This window comes from Agelaius phoeniceus, chromosome 2, assembly GCF_051311805.1.
Source record: "Agelaius phoeniceus isolate bAgePho1 chromosome 2, bAgePho1.hap1, whole genome shotgun sequence".
In the NCBI taxonomy this organism is placed as follows: domain Eukaryota; kingdom Metazoa; phylum Chordata; class Aves; order Passeriformes; family Icteridae; genus Agelaius; species Agelaius phoeniceus.
In genome coordinates this window covers 74,752,362-74,771,218 of record NC_135266.1, presented here as the reverse complement: position 1 = coordinate 74,771,218, position 18,857 = coordinate 74,752,362, and the positions used below count along the sequence as shown (strand labels likewise).

The following is an 18,857-nucleotide window of genomic DNA, read 5'->3' as shown; positions in this document are numbered from 1 at the left end:
TGTGCTCTCAGTGGGAAGAATCAAGACATCTCTTTGGATGGCAGAAATATCTTCCATCTCCAGCTGTTGAACCTTTTCTTGTGAATGTTCTGGTGCTTGGAGCTCCAGTCATAATACCATCCCTATTCTCTTTGCTTGTGCTTTAATGCAGCTTTCCTGCAGTGCTGGCCTTGGTGTTAGAACGAGGAAGAGGCAGGGATGACTGATCTCTGCCATGTGTCTTCCCTTTGGTGGGTTCAGAGCATTTTCTGCTAAAATCAGTGATGCATTTCCATTGACTTTGGTTTGTGAAACTGCATTGTAAAATTTTTATGGATTTCCAGTAAGCACAAGAAATGTCTAGGTCTAAGCTATATATTTTGGTGAATAGCTAACAAGGCATTTTTTCATGTGTTATCCCTGCAGACTTGTTTTTCTGTCTATGCAGAATATAAAATCCACATTTATTCAAAACTAGTGCAGTTAAATTTAAGGGAGAAGAAGAGTATGTAATGTCATACAAAGTTAATTTATGATGATGAAATAACTATAACAAGTAGATTATGTTAATTTCTGAACATCTCTAAGGCCCAGTGTGTTTCTCTAGAAATAATTACTAATTTGATTTCAGCTTGACTTTCTTCCAAGGATTTTAAAATATGAGTATTATGGCTCAGATAGGATAACCAGAACATAAGTTTTCCTACAAGCTTGTAGCAAAGTTGTACATGCAGCTCAGGAGGAAAGATTCAGTGTTAGAGTGCAATTAATTGACTGCCATAAGCTTTAAGACATTGTGTATTATTAATGACAGGTGTTTGTTCTACTTTCAGAACAACTGTCGTAAACTAATTGATCTTGACTTGGCCTGAGAAACTAAGGGTGCACACAGAGCAGGAACCATGGATGTGACTGAGGAGAATCAGTAGCTCCCCAATAATTAGTCTTCCAACACAGATCATTGTAGTCACTGTAGCAGTTCTAATCCTTCACCTCTCTTAACTCTCTTTGACCATTTTTTAAACTTTAGTTACTACTTTTTAGAATGAATTCTTTTAAATGTTCCACAGAAAGTTAAATTGGTTACTCCTGTTATATTGCCTTTGTCTAAAGAGTCAAGAAACGTTATTTTTGCAAATGTGCCTTTGGCATTCTTGTGCTGTAGATTATTTCTTATTCCAATTTCCATTTTGTTTTTGTAATCCATCATTCCTCTAAAAATTGCTTTTCTGCTTTGCATCCTTTTGAGTTCAGTCTGAGGGCCTGTCATAGCCCAATTTCCTTGCCCTTCACTGTTTCTTCTAAGTGTTGCTATTTCCGCTTCTAAATCAACTGTTACATCCAGTAAGAAAGATTCATTAAAAAAACCCCCACAACTGGTAGAAGATACTCTGTTAATGGGGATTACCTAATCATTTAATGCCTGAATTGGGAGGAAAATTATTTTTTTTTTCCTTCCAAATGAGTGGACAGTTTTCTTATCATCTTTGCTGGAAGCTCAGTTGTCTTTGCCCTTCTAGTTGTAGTGCCAGCTTTCTGCCAGTTCTACGTCCTTGGAGCACCAGCTTACCAGCTTTTCTCTTTGGGGAATGACCAGTGCTAGCAAAGGGCAGCAGTGGAGTTGTGTAAAAGAACTGCAGGACCACTTGTGGCAGCATTTTAAGTCTGTATTGAATACATGGAAAAAAAAGTCAAAATACTCAACCTTTTTTAAAGAAGAGAAATAATAGATGTGAAATATCTTTCCTGGTTATTATTGTGGTATCTGCATCTGCCTTTAGTTGTGAAGAGCTTCTGTCTGTTGAGATTTTCCTTGATTGACATTGGGTTGAGAGAAACCAGCTCTGTTCTTCTCAGGTCTCTTGGCAGCCGTGAGCAGCTCCCTCAGCTGATCTCCTTTCCTGCAGTTCTCTGTTGTGTTTCTGTGAGGTTACTGAGGGGGCCCTGGTACACTTGGGCTCTGCTCTCCTTGTTTGGGAGCAAAATTCGACCAAGCCTCGTGTCAAAGATAAACCCTCTCAGACCACCAAGCAGTCAGTGTTGGATCTTCTTGCTCTCTGTAGTAGTGCTGTGTGTGGGTGGAGGCAGGGGAATGGCTTCACTTGTGTCTGCTCCTGTGCACTGAGAGGAGCATCACCTTCACAGGCCTCTGAAGGGGAGAGGGAGGAGGATGTGCCATGTAGGTCAATCAGAAGAGGAAATAAAGCTCTCTTAAAGACAGTGGTGGTTATCACACTAATTACTGCTGAAAAGTACACACCGGTCAAATAAACAAAACTCAGTTTTTTTTCTCAAAACATCTGCAGTCTTTGTTATTTGTGGTCAGAGCCTGTGGAGAATATTTTTGTGGGTGGCAATTAAATGGGCATAGGCTGTGATTTTAGCTTGTGCAAAAGGAGGGAGAGAGGGAGTTGAGATAATACATTTCTCTACAAAGTAAAGTTTTTGTTACTTTCTGATGACAGCTCAGGAGAATGTAGCAAACAAAATGTTTTGAGAAGCTTCAGCCTTGACTGCTGCTGTGTTCCTGGGGCCAGGCCTGTGGCTTTCTGGGGAGAAAGGAAGGTCATGCATATCACACACAATAAAATATATTCAGCCTTAAAGAAAAACAGCAGGAAAGTTTGGTCTTCTCCTCCCACCTTTTGATCTAAGTTTCTTCTACAGAGTATTTTTAAGCCATAATTTTAACTATGTTTTGACATTTATTTAAGCCTTGGCTGCCTTAATGATTATGCAGAAAAGTTTTTTTTTCTATTTTTCCCTAGAATAACTATGTCCTAACTCCTAGAAAATAGTCACATTAAACGCAGTGATCTTTATTTAACTAAAAAAACCCCAAATTAATCAGTTCATTAAATGTCAGCTTAGCATTGCCTTCTGGCTCTATCATCCAGTGATTACGTTTCTCAGAATATTTCAATTTAACTGTCTTGCAGTAAGATATTAAGTGTGGACTTTTAGTTTTGCTGAAAATTGCTCCTCTCTCAAAATCGATAAGGTCCAGAACATATGTATGTACTTAGCACACCTCAGGACTTAAGGATTCTTTTCATCTTTAAGGGAAGGGCAGCCTTCCCTTTCCCTTCCTACTTGTCTCCCCTCACTCCCATTTTGAGTGTGGGCCTTTCATGTGGAAGATTGATGGGGGATGAATAAGCAGAATCTTTCACCTGCTGAAAACTTTAAAAATATCTCAACATCATCGTTGTTGGAGATCTATAATAGAACAAAAGTTGCAAAGAAAGTGCAATTTTCTCAACTCCTCAACTCCACCTTAGTGTGGTATGGGATTTGGGTTGAGTGTGGTTTTGTTTGATTGAGGGTTTTTTTTAGAAGTGACAGGAGATGCCTAGGTTTGAAGTAATTTGTAATTTTGTCCAATACCAAATACATGATCATGCTCTCCTAGTTTGCCAAGTTGTAATGGAAATAGCATCTTCATGATGGCTTTTTCTTGCTTGCAAAATGGAAGCTCTGGAGGGTAAATAGCAGTCAACAAAATAATGGGATTTGCTTCATTGATGTTGTATCTACTTCTCTTGGCTGTGGAGGTTCTGGAGAAATGGTGTGCTCAGTTTGGATTTTGTCAAAAGATTTTGTTGTAAGGGTGCATAGCTTATTATGGCAGAGAGGAGTGGAATGAAGGCATTTTGTGCCTTGATCTGGCACTGCAGTTACTAATGGGATTCATCATTATTGTATACTTCTTTGATTTTTACAGTCTGAGGCAGTCTGAGTTATTAGAATATCTTGACTTATACATGTTTCTTTGGAGATACATTTTTCTACCAACCCAGATGCTGAATATTAACGAAGCTGTGTTAATGTGTTTGATTTTGAATTACAGTATTCTGGAATGTCTTTATCTTCATTTAGTCATGCATACGTGATTATAACTTAATTTAGTTTTTGCCTAGAAATATGTGAATGGTTCTGTGGTCTCTATTAAACCTCACTTAAATAAGCTGCATGAGAAGTGATGGCTATGTGTTGCTAAAGGGCTAATGCTTTAGAAGGGGATGTTGTTGCTACTTATGCTCCCAGATAATAGAGATTTTCAGCCTAATGCAATAGCTATACTGAAAAGTTCTGTTTTCCAGTGCATTAAATAGAGATATTATCTAATTATTTTATAACTCACAAGTTTCTCGAGAAGTGGATTTTTTCGTGTTAGATCGTATAACAGTAAATGTAGAGGGTTTTTTTTTGCCTGTATTTCTTGTATAATAGTCTTATACTTAAAGATTCGGAAAATGAGCTGCCGTGGTTTTGCAGATGAATGAAAAAAATGTTTTTTGGCATATACAGATAGAGTTGTGTTTACAATTACATAATTTATAGTCTGTAAATCAAATGTTTGTTTTGTGGGCTGGGGGGAGCTTGGCTCTTCACCAAGGCATTTCCAGTTCTGTGGAGGAGTCAGAAATATGTAATATAAAAATAAAAAGAAAAAAGCAGAGGGAGAGGGTAAGATAGAGGGGGGAAAAAGCATGAAAAATTGATTGTGCAATGCTGCTCATTCATGGTTCCCTCTGGTATTCTGGGATTTTATATCGGGGTAGAACATTAACATTCTATTATTCAGTATAGAACATGAAAGCATGAAAGTTTTCTCATGAATGTAGGGATGAAAATTCACTTAAAAATACCTTTTCATGATTTGGTTTAAATTTTGTAGCTGTTAAATGCTGCTGTGAGGATGCAGGAATTGTATGAATTGTATTTCAGGATTAAGAACTGTAACCAGGCATTTCTAAAGTACCTGTAAAGAAACGAGAGGAAATGGTTAAAGGAGAATTAAACTTCTTAAAATGAATGCAGAGATATGGGAGTGTGTGGAAAAAAATCCTTTCTCTCATCTAAATTCATAGTTGGAAGTACAGAGCTACTGATGGAATCCCCAATATCCTAAAAGAATAGTTTTTTTGTTGAAAATGTTTTGTCTTTACCATTGTACAAGTAGTTATGATTTCGAGTCATAATTGACAAAATAAGTTCAGTCAGTTACAGTAAATGTTGCAATATTAACATATTTTTCTTAATATTATCTCTTTTTACCTACTTGTTAGAGAAACTTTATCCTCCATCTCTGTTTATCCTTTGCCAAAACTCCCATTTTTAAGTCTGGATACCAGCTGCTGAAATGAAGAGTCCTGTATCACACGTAGTATGCATTCATTCCTAAGAAAAGTGTAACAATTCAGTGGGAGATTATTTTAGTTGTTTTCTGTGTTTTAGAAGTATTCTAGAGAAATGCTTCTATGTGGCATCAGAAATGGGAGTAAGATTTATCACTGGAGAACTATTTAATAAAGATTTCTCTACCTAAGCTTGGCTCTTGTCTGTGGTTAGAGATAAATACTGGACAGGGACCCATTTACTGGTGCCTGTTTCTCCTTCTTTTCTGCTGTCATAGTCTATATACAAGTAAAAACAATCTCCTAAATAAACACCTTTTTAAAATAGAGGAAATTATAGCAAATTGCTGTCTAAACACAGTGCCAAGGTCATAATGTAAATTGCAGAATATTCCAGTTGTTCTAGCAAGTGGCAAGGTTTTCTGATCCTACCTCTTGCATTTTATGTTGAACACTGAAAATTTAATCTTAAATTTAGTTATTTTCAACTTTCCTGGCTTAATTGAATCTGTTTTGTAGAATAGTAGTATATTGTGTAATAAGAAATCAATTCTCACCAAACCCTTGCACCTAAACTCAGAACTGTAATGAAACTCAGATTCAGATGTAGTCTCTTGTGCTAACAGTCATCAAAGCCATCATGTAAGAGTATGGTTGCCATAGTACAGGTCTGTCTTTGCTGTGGCTTATTTCATCTGTGTCTCTTTCGTTGATCTGAAAGGCAATTTTAACTGGAACACAGTAGTGTGATGAGCTGCTGGTGGTCTTTGTCTGTAATGTGATGTGCTGGTTTTGGCTGGGATAGAATTAATTTTCTTCATAATACTGAGTATGGGGCTGTGGTTTGGATTTGAGCTGGAAATTGTCAATAACACAGGGATGTTTTCATTGCTGCTGAGCAGGGCTTTCACCAAGCCAAGGCTTTTCTGCTCCTCACCCCACCCCACCAGTGAGGACACTGAGGGTGCAGAAGGAGTTGGGAGGGGGCACAGCTCAGACAGCTGGCCCCAGCTGACCCAAGGGACGTTCCAGACCTTCTGGCATCATGCACAGCATATAAAGCTGGGGGAAGAAGAAGGAGGGGGTTGGGACGTTCGGAGTGATGGTGCTCATTTTCCCAAGTCACCATTATGCATGGTGGAGCCCTGCTCACCTGGACATGGCTGAACACCTGCCTGCCCATGGGAGGTGGTGAATTAATTCTTTTGTTTGCTTTGCTTGCATGCATAGCCTTTGCTTTAGGTTTTAAATTGTCTTTATCTCAACCCAGGAGCTTTTTCATTTCTATACATCTTGATTTTCTCCCCCATGCTGATGTAGGGGAGTGAGTGAGTGGCTGCATTGTGGTTTGTTGCTGGCTGAGGTTAAGTCATGACATGCAGTAAGCAATACTGAATAGTGGTTATTAGAATGTTTTGTTATTTACATGACTTTTGTTTCTTCTGTTGCTGTGATTTTGAAATAATTCATGTCTAGGCTATTCTTTGTGCTAAGAGTGCTGTTTTTCTTTTGAATACCACCCTGAGCCTTTCCTTCGTAACTGTTACTGTAAAAGCAATATGCAGTTGTTGATGTAAGTTTTTCTCTCCTAAATAAATGGTCTCTTTTTAAAATCAACATTATGTCACTAGATTTAGAAAGGAAATAATTAATGGATGTACTAGGTAATTTAGCTGTCTAGAATTTCCCTGATCAAACTGTGGTATTATGTAAAGAATTACCAACCAATAACTTCAGCTTCTTGCATTTTTAGCATCTTGCTTGAGATCTCGCATGATACTAGCTGAAAAAAGCCAAAGCAACACACACACACATACTAACACCCTGAAGAAAAAACACCCCAAACCAACAAGACCCACATCAGTCCAGTCTTTTAATTTAAGCCACCCCTTGAAAAATTGAAGGTCACTTTGATCTTCATGCTTGATTACTATGCTATAAGAGAGTTCATAGAGAAGCAAATAGACAACATGTAAGGAGTGTTGTTTTTTCTTTTGAGTATGTCTACCTATTTCCAGATTTTCACAACTGCTGTGATAAAAGCTGTCCTCAGTGACTTCTACCAATGCTGTGCAAGTTGTTTGGATAGTGTCTGTGAACTTAAGCTTCCTAAATTTTAACATTTAATTAAAAAGTAAAAACTTAGAATACTTCACCAAACCACAATTAGCCACGCTTGTATTACATAAAAAGTAGAACAACAACACAGGCTAACAAAAGAAGCTTGTTTTCCTAGAGAAGATTGAGGGAGTTCTTTTGTGGAAGCAGCTTTGCCCTGCTGCTTCTCAGTGGCTCTGGCTTGTTCTGATGTTCACAACAGTGCAAAGTGGACCAAGATTTATGAGCAGTCAGCAGAAGTTAGGAAGGACAGAAATAGCTGTTGTTTAGAGAAGTGGACTGGAAATCAAAATAAAGACTACCTAGTTATAGCTACCACAGATCATGAAGAAAAGCAGCACCCTTGCATCCCCTTGTGGTCATGCCCCATCTTAGGATTTTTGCCTCTTTGGTCCTCTATACTCAATAGGATTCAAATTGTATTATCAAGAGGAAGCTATTGGTGTTTAGCATTTTGTAGATGCTTGAAGTAAAATGGTCAGGACTTCAGAGTCTGACTGTTTTGCTTCTCTTGATGCTTTCTGTCTTATCCATAGCAATTTATGTGTGAGGAGTGAAGTTTGTAACTCACTGCTGCTTCTGTGATATTTTAGATATTTTTCAGGAGAAGTGAAAACTTCTCTCCCCTCTAAACTCCTCTCTTATCCATCATAGGTAATCAAAGCCTTGTAGTCAGAATTTGGGAAGTTTATGGGTTTGGGAGGTAAGGCTTTATGGTGAGGCTGCTTTAGGTTAGTGACTGGAGGATAGTTAGTATTTTCAAAGTTCTGTGGTGCCTACTGGATGAAAACCATCTCTGCTTTCCATGGCACAAAGAGGAGCCCAGTGCTTTTCTTTGTCTAAGGTTTGGTAGCTTCAGTCTGCAAGCCTTCTGTGGGGAATGACATCTGTGGCATTCACATTCTCTGAAAAGATTCCTTCGCCCAGGATTTTTCTCCTGGGAAGCTGAGAAGCCTCAGAGAAAAGGAAAACTATTCTTATCTCATTTTTTTCTCCTGTGTTTTGCTCATGTGGAATGTGTTTGGAGATTGTTTACCCACAGGTGATTGTTCCATTGAATTCTGGTGTGAGTTGTTTTGACTCATTGGCCAATTGTGGCCAAGCTGTGTTAAGACTCTGGAAAGAGTCACAAGTTTTCATTATTATCTTTTTAGCATTCAGTAAGTATCCTTTCTGTATTCTTTAGTATAGTGTAGTATTCTTTAATATAATATAGTATTATAAAGTAATAAATCAGCCTTCTGAAAAGGTGGAGTCAGATGCATCATTCCTGCCTTCGTTGGGGCATTCCCTGCAAATACAATAGACATCCAAGTCTGAACGCAGTAGCTCGACAGGGGGACCGACGTACTTGGTGATACTGCAGATGTGATAGTACTTGCTCCTCTTGCTCCTTGTTTCTTCAAGAAATACAAAGCAAGTCTGTGAAATTGAGTCCCACACTGAGTTTTATTTCTCAGAGGCGGTTGCTGTTAAATTCTTAGTAAAGTAATGTTGGGAGAGATTGGAAAATACTTCCAGGTATGGCACCATTCTTCCTAGGAATTGTATGATACAAGCAGGAGGGAGAAGAAAAGCCCACAAACCCTCTAGAAATGCAGTAATGCTTGTTTTAGCTTGTGGGACTGGAGAATTGATTCTAACTTTTTTCTTTCCTACTGATATTTTAGCCTGCCACAATAATGTAGTCCTGCCTTTAGGCAGATTTTCTAGTGAGTGTTCTGTGTTGCTTTCAAAGGTGTGTTGAGGTGAAATGAAAAAGAAAATTGTAGTTAGAAACAAAGTAACTTTAAGTTGATGATGAGAAACACTCCAAAGGTCAAAGTACATATGTTTTGTCTTGCTTGTGGTAAGATACTGTTGTTAGATCCTGAGTTACTGAGGATTACATGCTCAAATCTATCTATTCACTTCAAAATTGTATTAATAAGAAAAAATACTATAATAGCAAAATTTACTGATGCCTGTGTTTCTGTGCCCTGTCTCTTCAGGAAAATACTATAACTGGAAAAATAGTGAATCTTATTTCTTAAACTTGTCAGTATCTTCATTTAGAAAACCTTTTCTTGTTGATTCAGCTTAAGAATGTCAGATGTTTTTAGCCAGAAATCAAAAGCCCGCTCCTTTTTGGAAAAAAAGAGAAAAGAACTTCTATATTAGCTATATTGTTACTGATTCTGTATCAAAATGTTTGAATTTTCTGTGCCTGTAAGAGCTAGGTTTTACTGTTAAATAATCCAGCAAACCATCTGGCATGTACAAAAGGAAAAAGAAATTTCGGCTTTAGATTAGTAACAGTAGAAAATCCCCCAATTTTGCAGCTGATCCTGCATTTTATGGGTTTTTTTTAAACTTGAGTGACTCTTAATTTATAATGTTTAAGTATTATATATCATTTTAAAGAGGCTAATTATTGCCCTGGTTTTTGTTTGATAAATTTAACTGTTGCCACATCTTTATAGAAGAAAAGATGAGACTGAAGGCCAGTTGTATTGGGCATAGGGCAAAATGTCCCTGCTGGTGAGCAGCAGGTAGCCTCTTCTCATTGACTGAGAGGGGTGTGTGCACCAGCTGGTGCTTAAGCTGCTGTTTGCAACTTGAGTTCAAATGCAGAATTCTTTTGGTGTCTTAACAGCAACATGAAAACCTGAGCCCAGATCACCCATGCTGTTTTTGGATCAATGGCCTATCTGATGGAATAATTCAGCTTTAGAAAGGGATGTACCGAGGTAAATAGTTGAGCAGGACCTGCAATGAGGTGATCAGTGTGGACAACAGCTGTGCCCTCTCAGCTCACTTTAATATGCCCAGGCCCATGGCTTGCTCTGGCACTAGAAGCAGGGTCTAGTTGTCAGCAGAAGCCCTCTGTTCACTTGTATCTGCTGATGTGATCATGCTTCTGCCTGCACAGCCTGTGACCCCAGTTCCAGTGTTCACTGGGCAGAGAGGAGTCAGGACTCCTGCCATCTTTGAATTCTCTACAGAACTTCAGGTTAACAGTTGACAGGGATCTTTTGGCAACCTGCAGCAGTTGGTGGTGCCTGCTGCTGTGGTGAACTCTTAGTGAAGAAAAGAGATGAAGCCCTACAGAATGTCAGCCTGCTGCTTGTCCGTGCTCAAGTATCTCCTAGTACAAAAGATGAAAATGGGAAATGAGTAAGCAGGGTGGCGTGAAAACACAGGGAACCAAGGGTTAGCACTGAAGATTAGGAAAGCCTGAGGTCTCATATCCAGTTGCACATTTAAAATAGAGGACTCAGACTCCTGCTCGATGAGAAATTTGTATTTCAAATGTGAGGTCAAAGCAAAGACAGGCGGTGGCATTAGAAATTTGGGTGAGAGGGTCACAGGGTGTCATGGATCCCTGAGTAGGCCATGAGCTCAGATGGATTTAAACAACCCATCCTGCATCAAGACTTAAGCCACTTGGAGAAACACCTGGCCAGAGGTATGTTCAATATAAAGCAGCAGGAAGTAGGGCAAGAGGCTCTTAGAGTGTGGGGAATAGGTCCTCTGAAAGATGCTGCTGGAGACACATGGAGGGAGAGGATTAAGTGACAGAAGAGGGACACTTTAGGATTATGTAGGGACTCCAGAACAATGTGAAAGAGATCCCCAGAAGGGAATCAAAGCAGCATGTATGGGATCCCACAGTTGCCCCAGGACTGTATACACTCCATGGCTGATCAGCCTGACTCTTACCCTGGACTATGTATTCTCCCCCTTGGAACAGGGAAGCTATGTCAGAAACCACTGCCCTAACACACCAAAGGTCCCTTCTTCTACTGCTGAATACTAAAGTCATGTAGTTTGGAAAATTGTGCCTGCATCTGTGATGAAAATGTTTTGATATCTGAGCCCATCTGGTCTTAAACTGAGTCAGTCAGGGGAGTGTCTCTGAAGCTGAAGGAGCCTTGATAGCCATCAACTTTGTAGTGTGCTCAGAAAGCTAAACTACCAGTGTAGTGGTGGACCCTGACTGGATGCCTGCACCCACCAAAACCTCTCTATCACGCCCTTCTACAGCTGGACAGGGAAGAGAAGATATAATGAACAGTACGTGGGTTGACATAAGGACCAGGAGAGATTGCCCAACAAATGTCATCACAGGCAAAACAGACTTAAATTAGAGATATTAATTAAAGTTATTGTTAACAAAATCAGAGCAGGATAATAAGTAGTTATATCAGACCTTTAAAACAACTTCCCTGTACCCCTCCTTCCCAGCTCTACCTCCTCCTTCCCAGTGGCACAGAGAGACAGGGAATGGGGATTGTGGTCAGTTCATCACATAGTGTTCCTGCCACTGCTTAGGGTAAGGAATCCTTCCCTCGCTCCTCTGTGGGGTCCCTCTCATGGGAGACAGTTCTCCAATGTGAATCCATCCCATAGGCAACAGTTCTCTGTGAACTGCTGCAGTGTGGGTCAGTGCTTCAAGGGCAGGCTGCTCCAGCATGGGTCACAAGTCCTACCAGGAAACCTGCTCCAGCATGGGCTCCTCTCTCCACAGGTCTGCAGGTCCCTGCCAGGAGCCTGTTCCAGCACGGGCCTCCCATGGGGTCTCAGCCCTCTGTCAGGCATCCCCTGCTCTGGTGTGGATCTCTTCCATGGGCTCCAGGTGGATTCTGCATCCCATGGTCCTCTAGGGGCTGCAGGGGCACAGCTGCCTCCCTGTGACCTGTGCCATGGGCTGCAGAGGAATCTGAGCTCAGTGCCTGGAGCCCCTCCTGCCCCTCCTTCTGCCCTGCCCTTGGTGTCTGCAGGGCTGTTCCTCTCATGAGTTCTCACTGCGCTCTCCTCTGGCTGCACTTACATCTGTGCCGTAACTTTTTTACTTTTTTTACTCGACTTGAATATGTTATCACAGAGGATTTACCATCATTTCTGATGGGCCCTTGGCTGGCAGCATGTTCATCTTGGAGCCAGCTGGCATTGACCCTGCTGGACATGGGGAAAGCTTCTGGCAGCTTCTCACAGAAGCCACCCTTGCAGCCTCCCTGGTACCAAAAGCTGGCCATGCAAACCCAATGCAGTGTCCTAATAAAAAACCACAGTTCAATCATCTAAAGACTGTGTAGTGTTTTATACTCATACTGTTTTTCTGTAAGTTTTCAAAAATTTTGATCCCTTTGTGTAATGCTACACAAGGAATGTTATAAATCTGCCAGATTCACCCACTGATCCTACACTATGCTTTTTGAGTCTATAGTGAGGGAATTTAGCTTCCCATTTTTTTCTTCTCCTCCACTTCTTCCTTTTATTTGTTTGGAAATTTTGAACTATCCCATTTTTTCCCATGCAACTTGACTGTATCAAACTCAGAGGAAGGAGGGGGGGACAAGGTACAACTGGAAACGTTGCCCAGTTGTGCATGTAAAGACAGCTCATTGGGTATTTGTGCTCCTTAGCTGGGAAAACCCTTTTTAAGAAATGTAAACAGCTGAAATTCACAGTTAAATACAATTTTGCAAAATACTGCTGTACCAATTTCAATCTTACAGTAATTTTTTTTATAGTAGCATATTTTGCTGGTATCAATAATACTGGTAGTGCAGAAATAAAGGATTATTTATTAAAAAAAGAAAGCCAAAAGCAGCTGCTGAAAGAAAATGCTGTGGTAGTGAATAGTATTGTCCCACCACCTTGAATTACATCTCTCTTTAAATTATTTCTCTGGACAGCTCCTGTTGTTCTACTAAGTAGTTTGTATTTTGAGGTGAGGGTTTTGTGCTAATGCAGCTTCTGAAACAATTTGTTTGTAGGGTAAGCAGCACTAATGCACACAGCTTTCTGAGCTGTTACAGATGTACCTAACCTGTGGTAGCTGCACAGTGCAGCAAAAATCATTTGACAGTGCTGAGGACAAAAGTGCTGCTACTGTTACTATTTTCTATAATAGATATGGTCATTATTTGATATCACAGGCAGTAGCTGTCACAAGCCATTTTTCCTGTTAGAAGGACTGTAATTTTTCTCTTTTATAGTTCATATTTCAGTGCATTAGTGTGCTGACCATAATGACAGTGACTTTCTGAGTTAATGTTTTTTTGCTTCTTTATATAGTAGATTTTGTATAGAACTGGAAACTGATTAATATGACCAAAATGAAAGTGAGAAAAAGTTCAGTTTTTTCTTTTTCTTTCTTGTTGCTTTGACTGCTTTCTGTTATTTATTAGAAGTTGAGACAGTTTAGTGACTGTTTTTCAGGCACTTTTCTTCTGAGTAGTGGAGAGATTGCAGTCTTAATGGGTTGATGAATGAGTTGTGGGCCTTCTCCTATGGAGTCTCCACACATTCCTTCAGAATATTTTTGCTATAAAATAGTTTTGTAATGTCAGTTACTGCTTAAAATGTCCTCTGTGTATTGTGCCCTGGTAGATGTTAGAACACATTCAGGCTTTTTTCTTGAGAGGAGATTTCTGGGAAGAAGAGTTGGGGGTGGTGAATCTCCACATTCTTTAGTTCCTTGATGTTGCCACTAGATGAGTGCCTTGGGGAAACATAGATAGGCCATCTGTGGATTTCACTATTTCTGTGGATTCATTCATTAGTTGCTCTGGAGTCTTCATCATTTTTCCCCCCTACTTTCTTTTATGATGCTAGTAACTTTTATGATATTTAAATGGTATTTAATTCTAAACACCTTCTGGATGTTCTGCAAGAGACAAAAGTTATGCAGTATTCTTGCATGGCCACTTGTGGCATTCATTGACACACACATATTTCAGACTAGTTTACTGTGGTGCCTGGGACAGTGTGATGACAAGTGAGATGAAATTGGTCTCTGATCAGTTGTAGTTACTGGCTTCAAGTCAGTTATACTGTATTTCTTGTCTGATGAGGCTTGCTAACAGCATAAGCTGGTGAATCTGGTGTCCTTGTCTTTAAAAGGTTAGTGAGATTTGAATGAGCCAGGTGTCCTGGCACTGGCAGGATTAAAATTATGCTAAATTTTTATTAGAGTAAATGAATTTCTGATGATGCATCCTGCTTAAAGTGCTTTTATGAAAAGGTTTGCGGGCTGATTTTTACTGGAAATGATTCTTACTCATGTTTTAGGAATTAAATTTTCATACATCTAATTGCTTTTAAGAAAGTTTGAAGTGTATACTCTATGACTAGTAAAAAACTCATAAGAAACCTTACTGTCTTTTATGCAGACCACGTCAAAATTAAAGATGAAGAAAAAAGCAACTAAGACCCAAGAAGCCAAAAAAATCTTGAAGAAGAAATTTAAAGTTAACACAAAAATAGTTTTTACTGAAGATGGAGAGGTAAGTTCACTTAAAAGTAATTGTATTTTGGTGGGAATTGAAGTTTCTATATTTCTATATTCTAATTGTAGTTTCTATAAAGTCAAAAATGTACTTTATATCTGTATAAAAAGACACACTTCTAAAAAATGTGTGGTATTTGTAATTGGCTTACCTTTTGCAAAAGAGTTCGGCTTCCATTTAGAATTCAGTTCCAGGGAGAAAAAGAGAAATGTTGAGCACTGACCTCTTTTCATCTTTGTATGTGTAAGATACTTGTATGAGAGCTGTAAGTGGATGTACAGAACTGTATCTCTTTTCTCCCTGTTATCTTCAATTTCAGGTGGAATCAAGAGCTTGGATTTTTTTCTCACAGAAATGTAAAACAATTTTCCTGTAGCTGTTTGCTAAAGCTCCCCCAACTCTTGAGTTAATGTACTGGAATTGAAAGAAGACCGTGGTTTTCTTCCCAGTATTCACTATTTCTAGAGAAAAAGTTTTGTTAGAAAAGCTAAGGAAGTACCAAATTTTGGCTTTCTGGTGCTGGCATAGCAGTGCTTGGAAATTTGCCGGTTATTTGATTTGTTCTTTTAGTAGAGCAATAGAAAAATTTATTGACTTTATACTGAAAGGAACTGTTGTGGATGCTAGTCACTCTAGGGTTTCCCTGTGGAAATAACCTCACTAGCAAGTGTCCACATTCCATGATCTTTTCTGTAATTTGATTTCACAGCTTCAGATGCTGTGCATGTTGTTTCTTCCATTTCCAGCAGTAAGATAAAAGTTGGGTGGGTTTTTTTCCCTCTTTATAATAATTTCAGTAAGGCATAAAGAGAGGTCACATTTACAAGTATACAATTTGCTTTTTTTCTGACAAAATAAAGCATTTTATATTGGAGGTGAAGGGAGTGTAGCCATATGCATAAATACTAACATTAGGCAGAATGTAAAAGGTTTTAGAGGTTGCCCCATTGACTGAAAACAATGTCAGATATTTTTAGATATTCACAAGCTGTTGTGTCAACTTAAAATTCATATGCAAATGTTTTAGGTATCTATGCAATGAAGCAAAAAGGAGGAAGAATTGAGAGAAAAACAATCACAAAGATTGTAGTTTGAAAAGCAGTACAATAGAAAAGGGGTGACATTTAAGGAAATACAAAATATGCATCTGTGGATGTTCTTGCTTTTTTTCTCCCTGAGCTGTGTAAAATTGTGCATTGAAATGTTACCGTTCTATTCCACATGCTTCTCTTTGATTAGGTCCTCTAAAAATGTATCTTTCTAGAAAATACAACTGCACAAACTCAATTTTACAAAAGGATATGAAACAATGGGTTGGATTTATCTGTACCTATTAAATAAACAGCCAGTGTGCATTAGGGAGTCCTAAATGTGTTTGGTTTTGCATTCTCTATTTTCTGCCATGTACTTTCCTTTCAAGAGTTAGTACTCTACCAGTCCATGAGCAAGAATGATTTTGCAAAGACTTTCCCTTGAAGGTTTGTGCTCATACCCTGAGGTATAAGCTACTAGGTCATAAGATAGATGGGGATATTTTTTGGTGAATATTTAGTCTTTGTCTTGAATTCAGAGTTTCAGATATTTAGGGGAAGCTGGATGTGTTCAATGTGTCATCCATCAAACATTTCATCAGCATGAGTCATCAAACATTTCCAATACAGTCTTAGTACAATAATCAAAAAACCCTTCCATGTCTGTTCTCCTTGCTCCCCTCAAACATGAGCCTGCAGTCATGTTTTTTTTTTTGGTTTTTGTTTTTTTTGTATTCTGGAATAAAGGTTTGTCTAATTTTTGTCTTGGTTAATATGTTGGAATGTTGATTGTTTACATGAAAGGTACTGTTTAGATTTACTGACATTTTTTTCAGAGAGTCATTCTTGAAAGCAAGTAGTTTTTTCTCCCCAAATGAGTAGCAGGATTAGAAATTACTTGTTCTAATCAGGAAAGAGGACAAAATAAGGGAAGAGATTGAAGTGAGTTCACTAAACAATAATGTGAGCTAATGAAGACACTTTAAAATAATAAATTTAAACTGAGTGTGGTGTTAAATAAGGTTTATTAATTTGTTTCCTTTGCAGATGACTTTTTTTATTTGGTGTGAAAAAATAATGTATTGGAATATTTAAGACACCAAAAGCGTGATGTGGAAAATATGATTCTAACCATTATTTTTCTTGCTGGCATCTCTAATTCAGTTAGTGCAGCAGTGGCCACCTGTGCAGAAATCCAATCTGGCACAAGCAGATGAGGAAGATGATGCCAGTGGTATCAACTTAGATAAAGCCAAAGAAATCCTGCGTGAAGAAGACAAATTTGACAAAGAAGAATATAGGAAGAAAGTAAAGGAAAAACATAGGGTAAGTTGATTTCTACTTCAATTACTGAAGTACAGAAGTACTGCGCTGTGGATTGCTCAGTGAGGAAAAATACTTAAATACATTGTGAAATAAGTGTAGTACAAGTTCATTTAAGTTCTTCAGTTTTCTTCAGGACTACACTGCTCACAGGAAAACTTCTTTAATAGCTGGATAGCACAAAGCCTTATTCAGCACTAAGTGTTGGTAACAGTGGAATTTTATTTACAACTTTAAAGTTTGGTGAATTTAGGAGTATCTTTTTTTTAAGCAGTGTTCACTGGAAAGGTTTGTTTCACCAAAAGAAAGTATTATTAGGCATATATGCTCTAAAACCTGCTGGCAGTGAAAGAGTATCTCTGAAGTGTCTTCAGCCTACCATTTGCTCAACATTTAGTGTCACATTTCCGCTAGGCCAAAGTGTTAACTTTTTGTGTTAGTGTGCTTAGGGCTATCAGAATTTACTTAATGAATTACTCAAACTACATGATATGATTTTGGCTGTGACTTGAAAAGATCAGTATCTGCAGTCTGGCTTCTCTCTGGTGTTTAAAAACCTTTAAAAGTTGCAGACCACAAGTTTTCTGCCTACTTCTCTATTATTTGTTATGGACCAAAGCAGGGTTTTCTGACCTTGCCATGTACCTGTCATATAGAACACAGCCGTGTCTTTGAGCTCAGGGGTCATTCTCTTAGTGATTGCCAGATGGGTATGGCATTCTTGTAAGATTCCACAACTATGTGTTGTTAAAGGCCTGATTTATACTCAAAGCTTCAAATTTCCAAAGTGTTAGAAAATGTTGTTTTATTGTCCTGTTCTGTAAATGCTGACTTAATTTAGTTTGACTTTCCACTGATTGTAAGTAGTTAGTGCAAGATCCTCCAGTGTTTGTGAGTGTTTGAATTGGAACAAAATAATTTGGAAGGAATTTGTGAAAGTTTCAAGTCATGTTTTGGCTATGAAGTATCCTAGCTAATGTCAAAGTGTACTTCACACATTTAATTTGAGTCTGCTCCTCTAGTCCTGTTGCAGTCATTTGACAAATACAAAAAAACTCACATCATTTTTAGCAAAGGGTTCCAGTTGATAGGAGGTGAAAAGAAACCATGTTTGCTGTACTCTAAGTGAAATAATAGTAGTTTACAGAAAACAATGCAATCAGATTTCAAGGATGCACTTAATGAACAGGGAAGGAGAGACTGATTCTATGACTTTGCAGTCAATCTCTTATTCACTAGCAGATTCATAGACTTTGAGTGTAGGTTTGGCATCAGACTTCAATGATAAAATACTTCATTTCTTGGTCTGTTAGCAGAGCTTCATTGTTATAGTGCTGAGGGGAACAAATGATGTTGACCACATATTTCCCTGCATTGAAGAAAAATACTTAAACTGTGGAGATACTATGAAAAGAGAATGCCTCTTTTCAAAACTGAGACAGACAAAATTACCAGACTGGCCACATCAATGTCATTGGGTTTTTTTAATTATAGAAAGTGTCATATGTGAAGCTTCTTGCAGGTTAGTGCATGAGTATTTTTCACACTCCACCTATTATCCTTTATGAAATGAAATAAAATAAATAAATGATAGTATATAAAAGGAAGGAAATAGATTAAAAAAAAAAAGAAGACGACTTCTGTTTGACATCCTGTGAAATTATTGTCTAGTATTAAGGGTTGCCATTCAGTCATTGCATGACTGACACACATCTGACATTGTTCCAATTTTTTATTTGAAACTTTACAGTTTGAGGTGAAAAATACATAATATGTAAATTCTCTGTACATAACAAATTATTCAGTTACCTGATTGTCATTTAATTTTTGGAATAGTCTTATAACAGTTTAGAATTATAACATCCAAATTTAAATAAGATGAAACTTGCAAAGAAAGGGCAGGAAGGTGATGGGGTTACTCTGGTAGAACCTCATTTGCCATCCCATTGTCTCACTAACCTTTGTGGTTAAAGATTAATCTCTCTCCC

The 18,857-nt window shown here is 38.4% G+C and overlaps 1 protein-coding gene across 1 annotated transcript in view; it reads left to right on the top strand.

Moving 5' to 3' along the window:
* DDX10 (DEAD-box helicase 10) overlaps positions 1-18,857 on the top strand; it is a 154,836-nt gene that overhangs the window by 83,112 nt on the left and 52,867 nt on the right. Inside the window, exons 14-15 of the mRNA XM_054654855.2 lie at positions 14,399-14,512; positions 16,711-16,872. Coding sequence (XP_054510830.2) covers positions 14,399-14,512; positions 16,711-16,872 — 276 coding nt within the window. The remainder of the gene's footprint in view (positions 1-14,398; positions 14,513-16,710; positions 16,873-18,857) is intronic.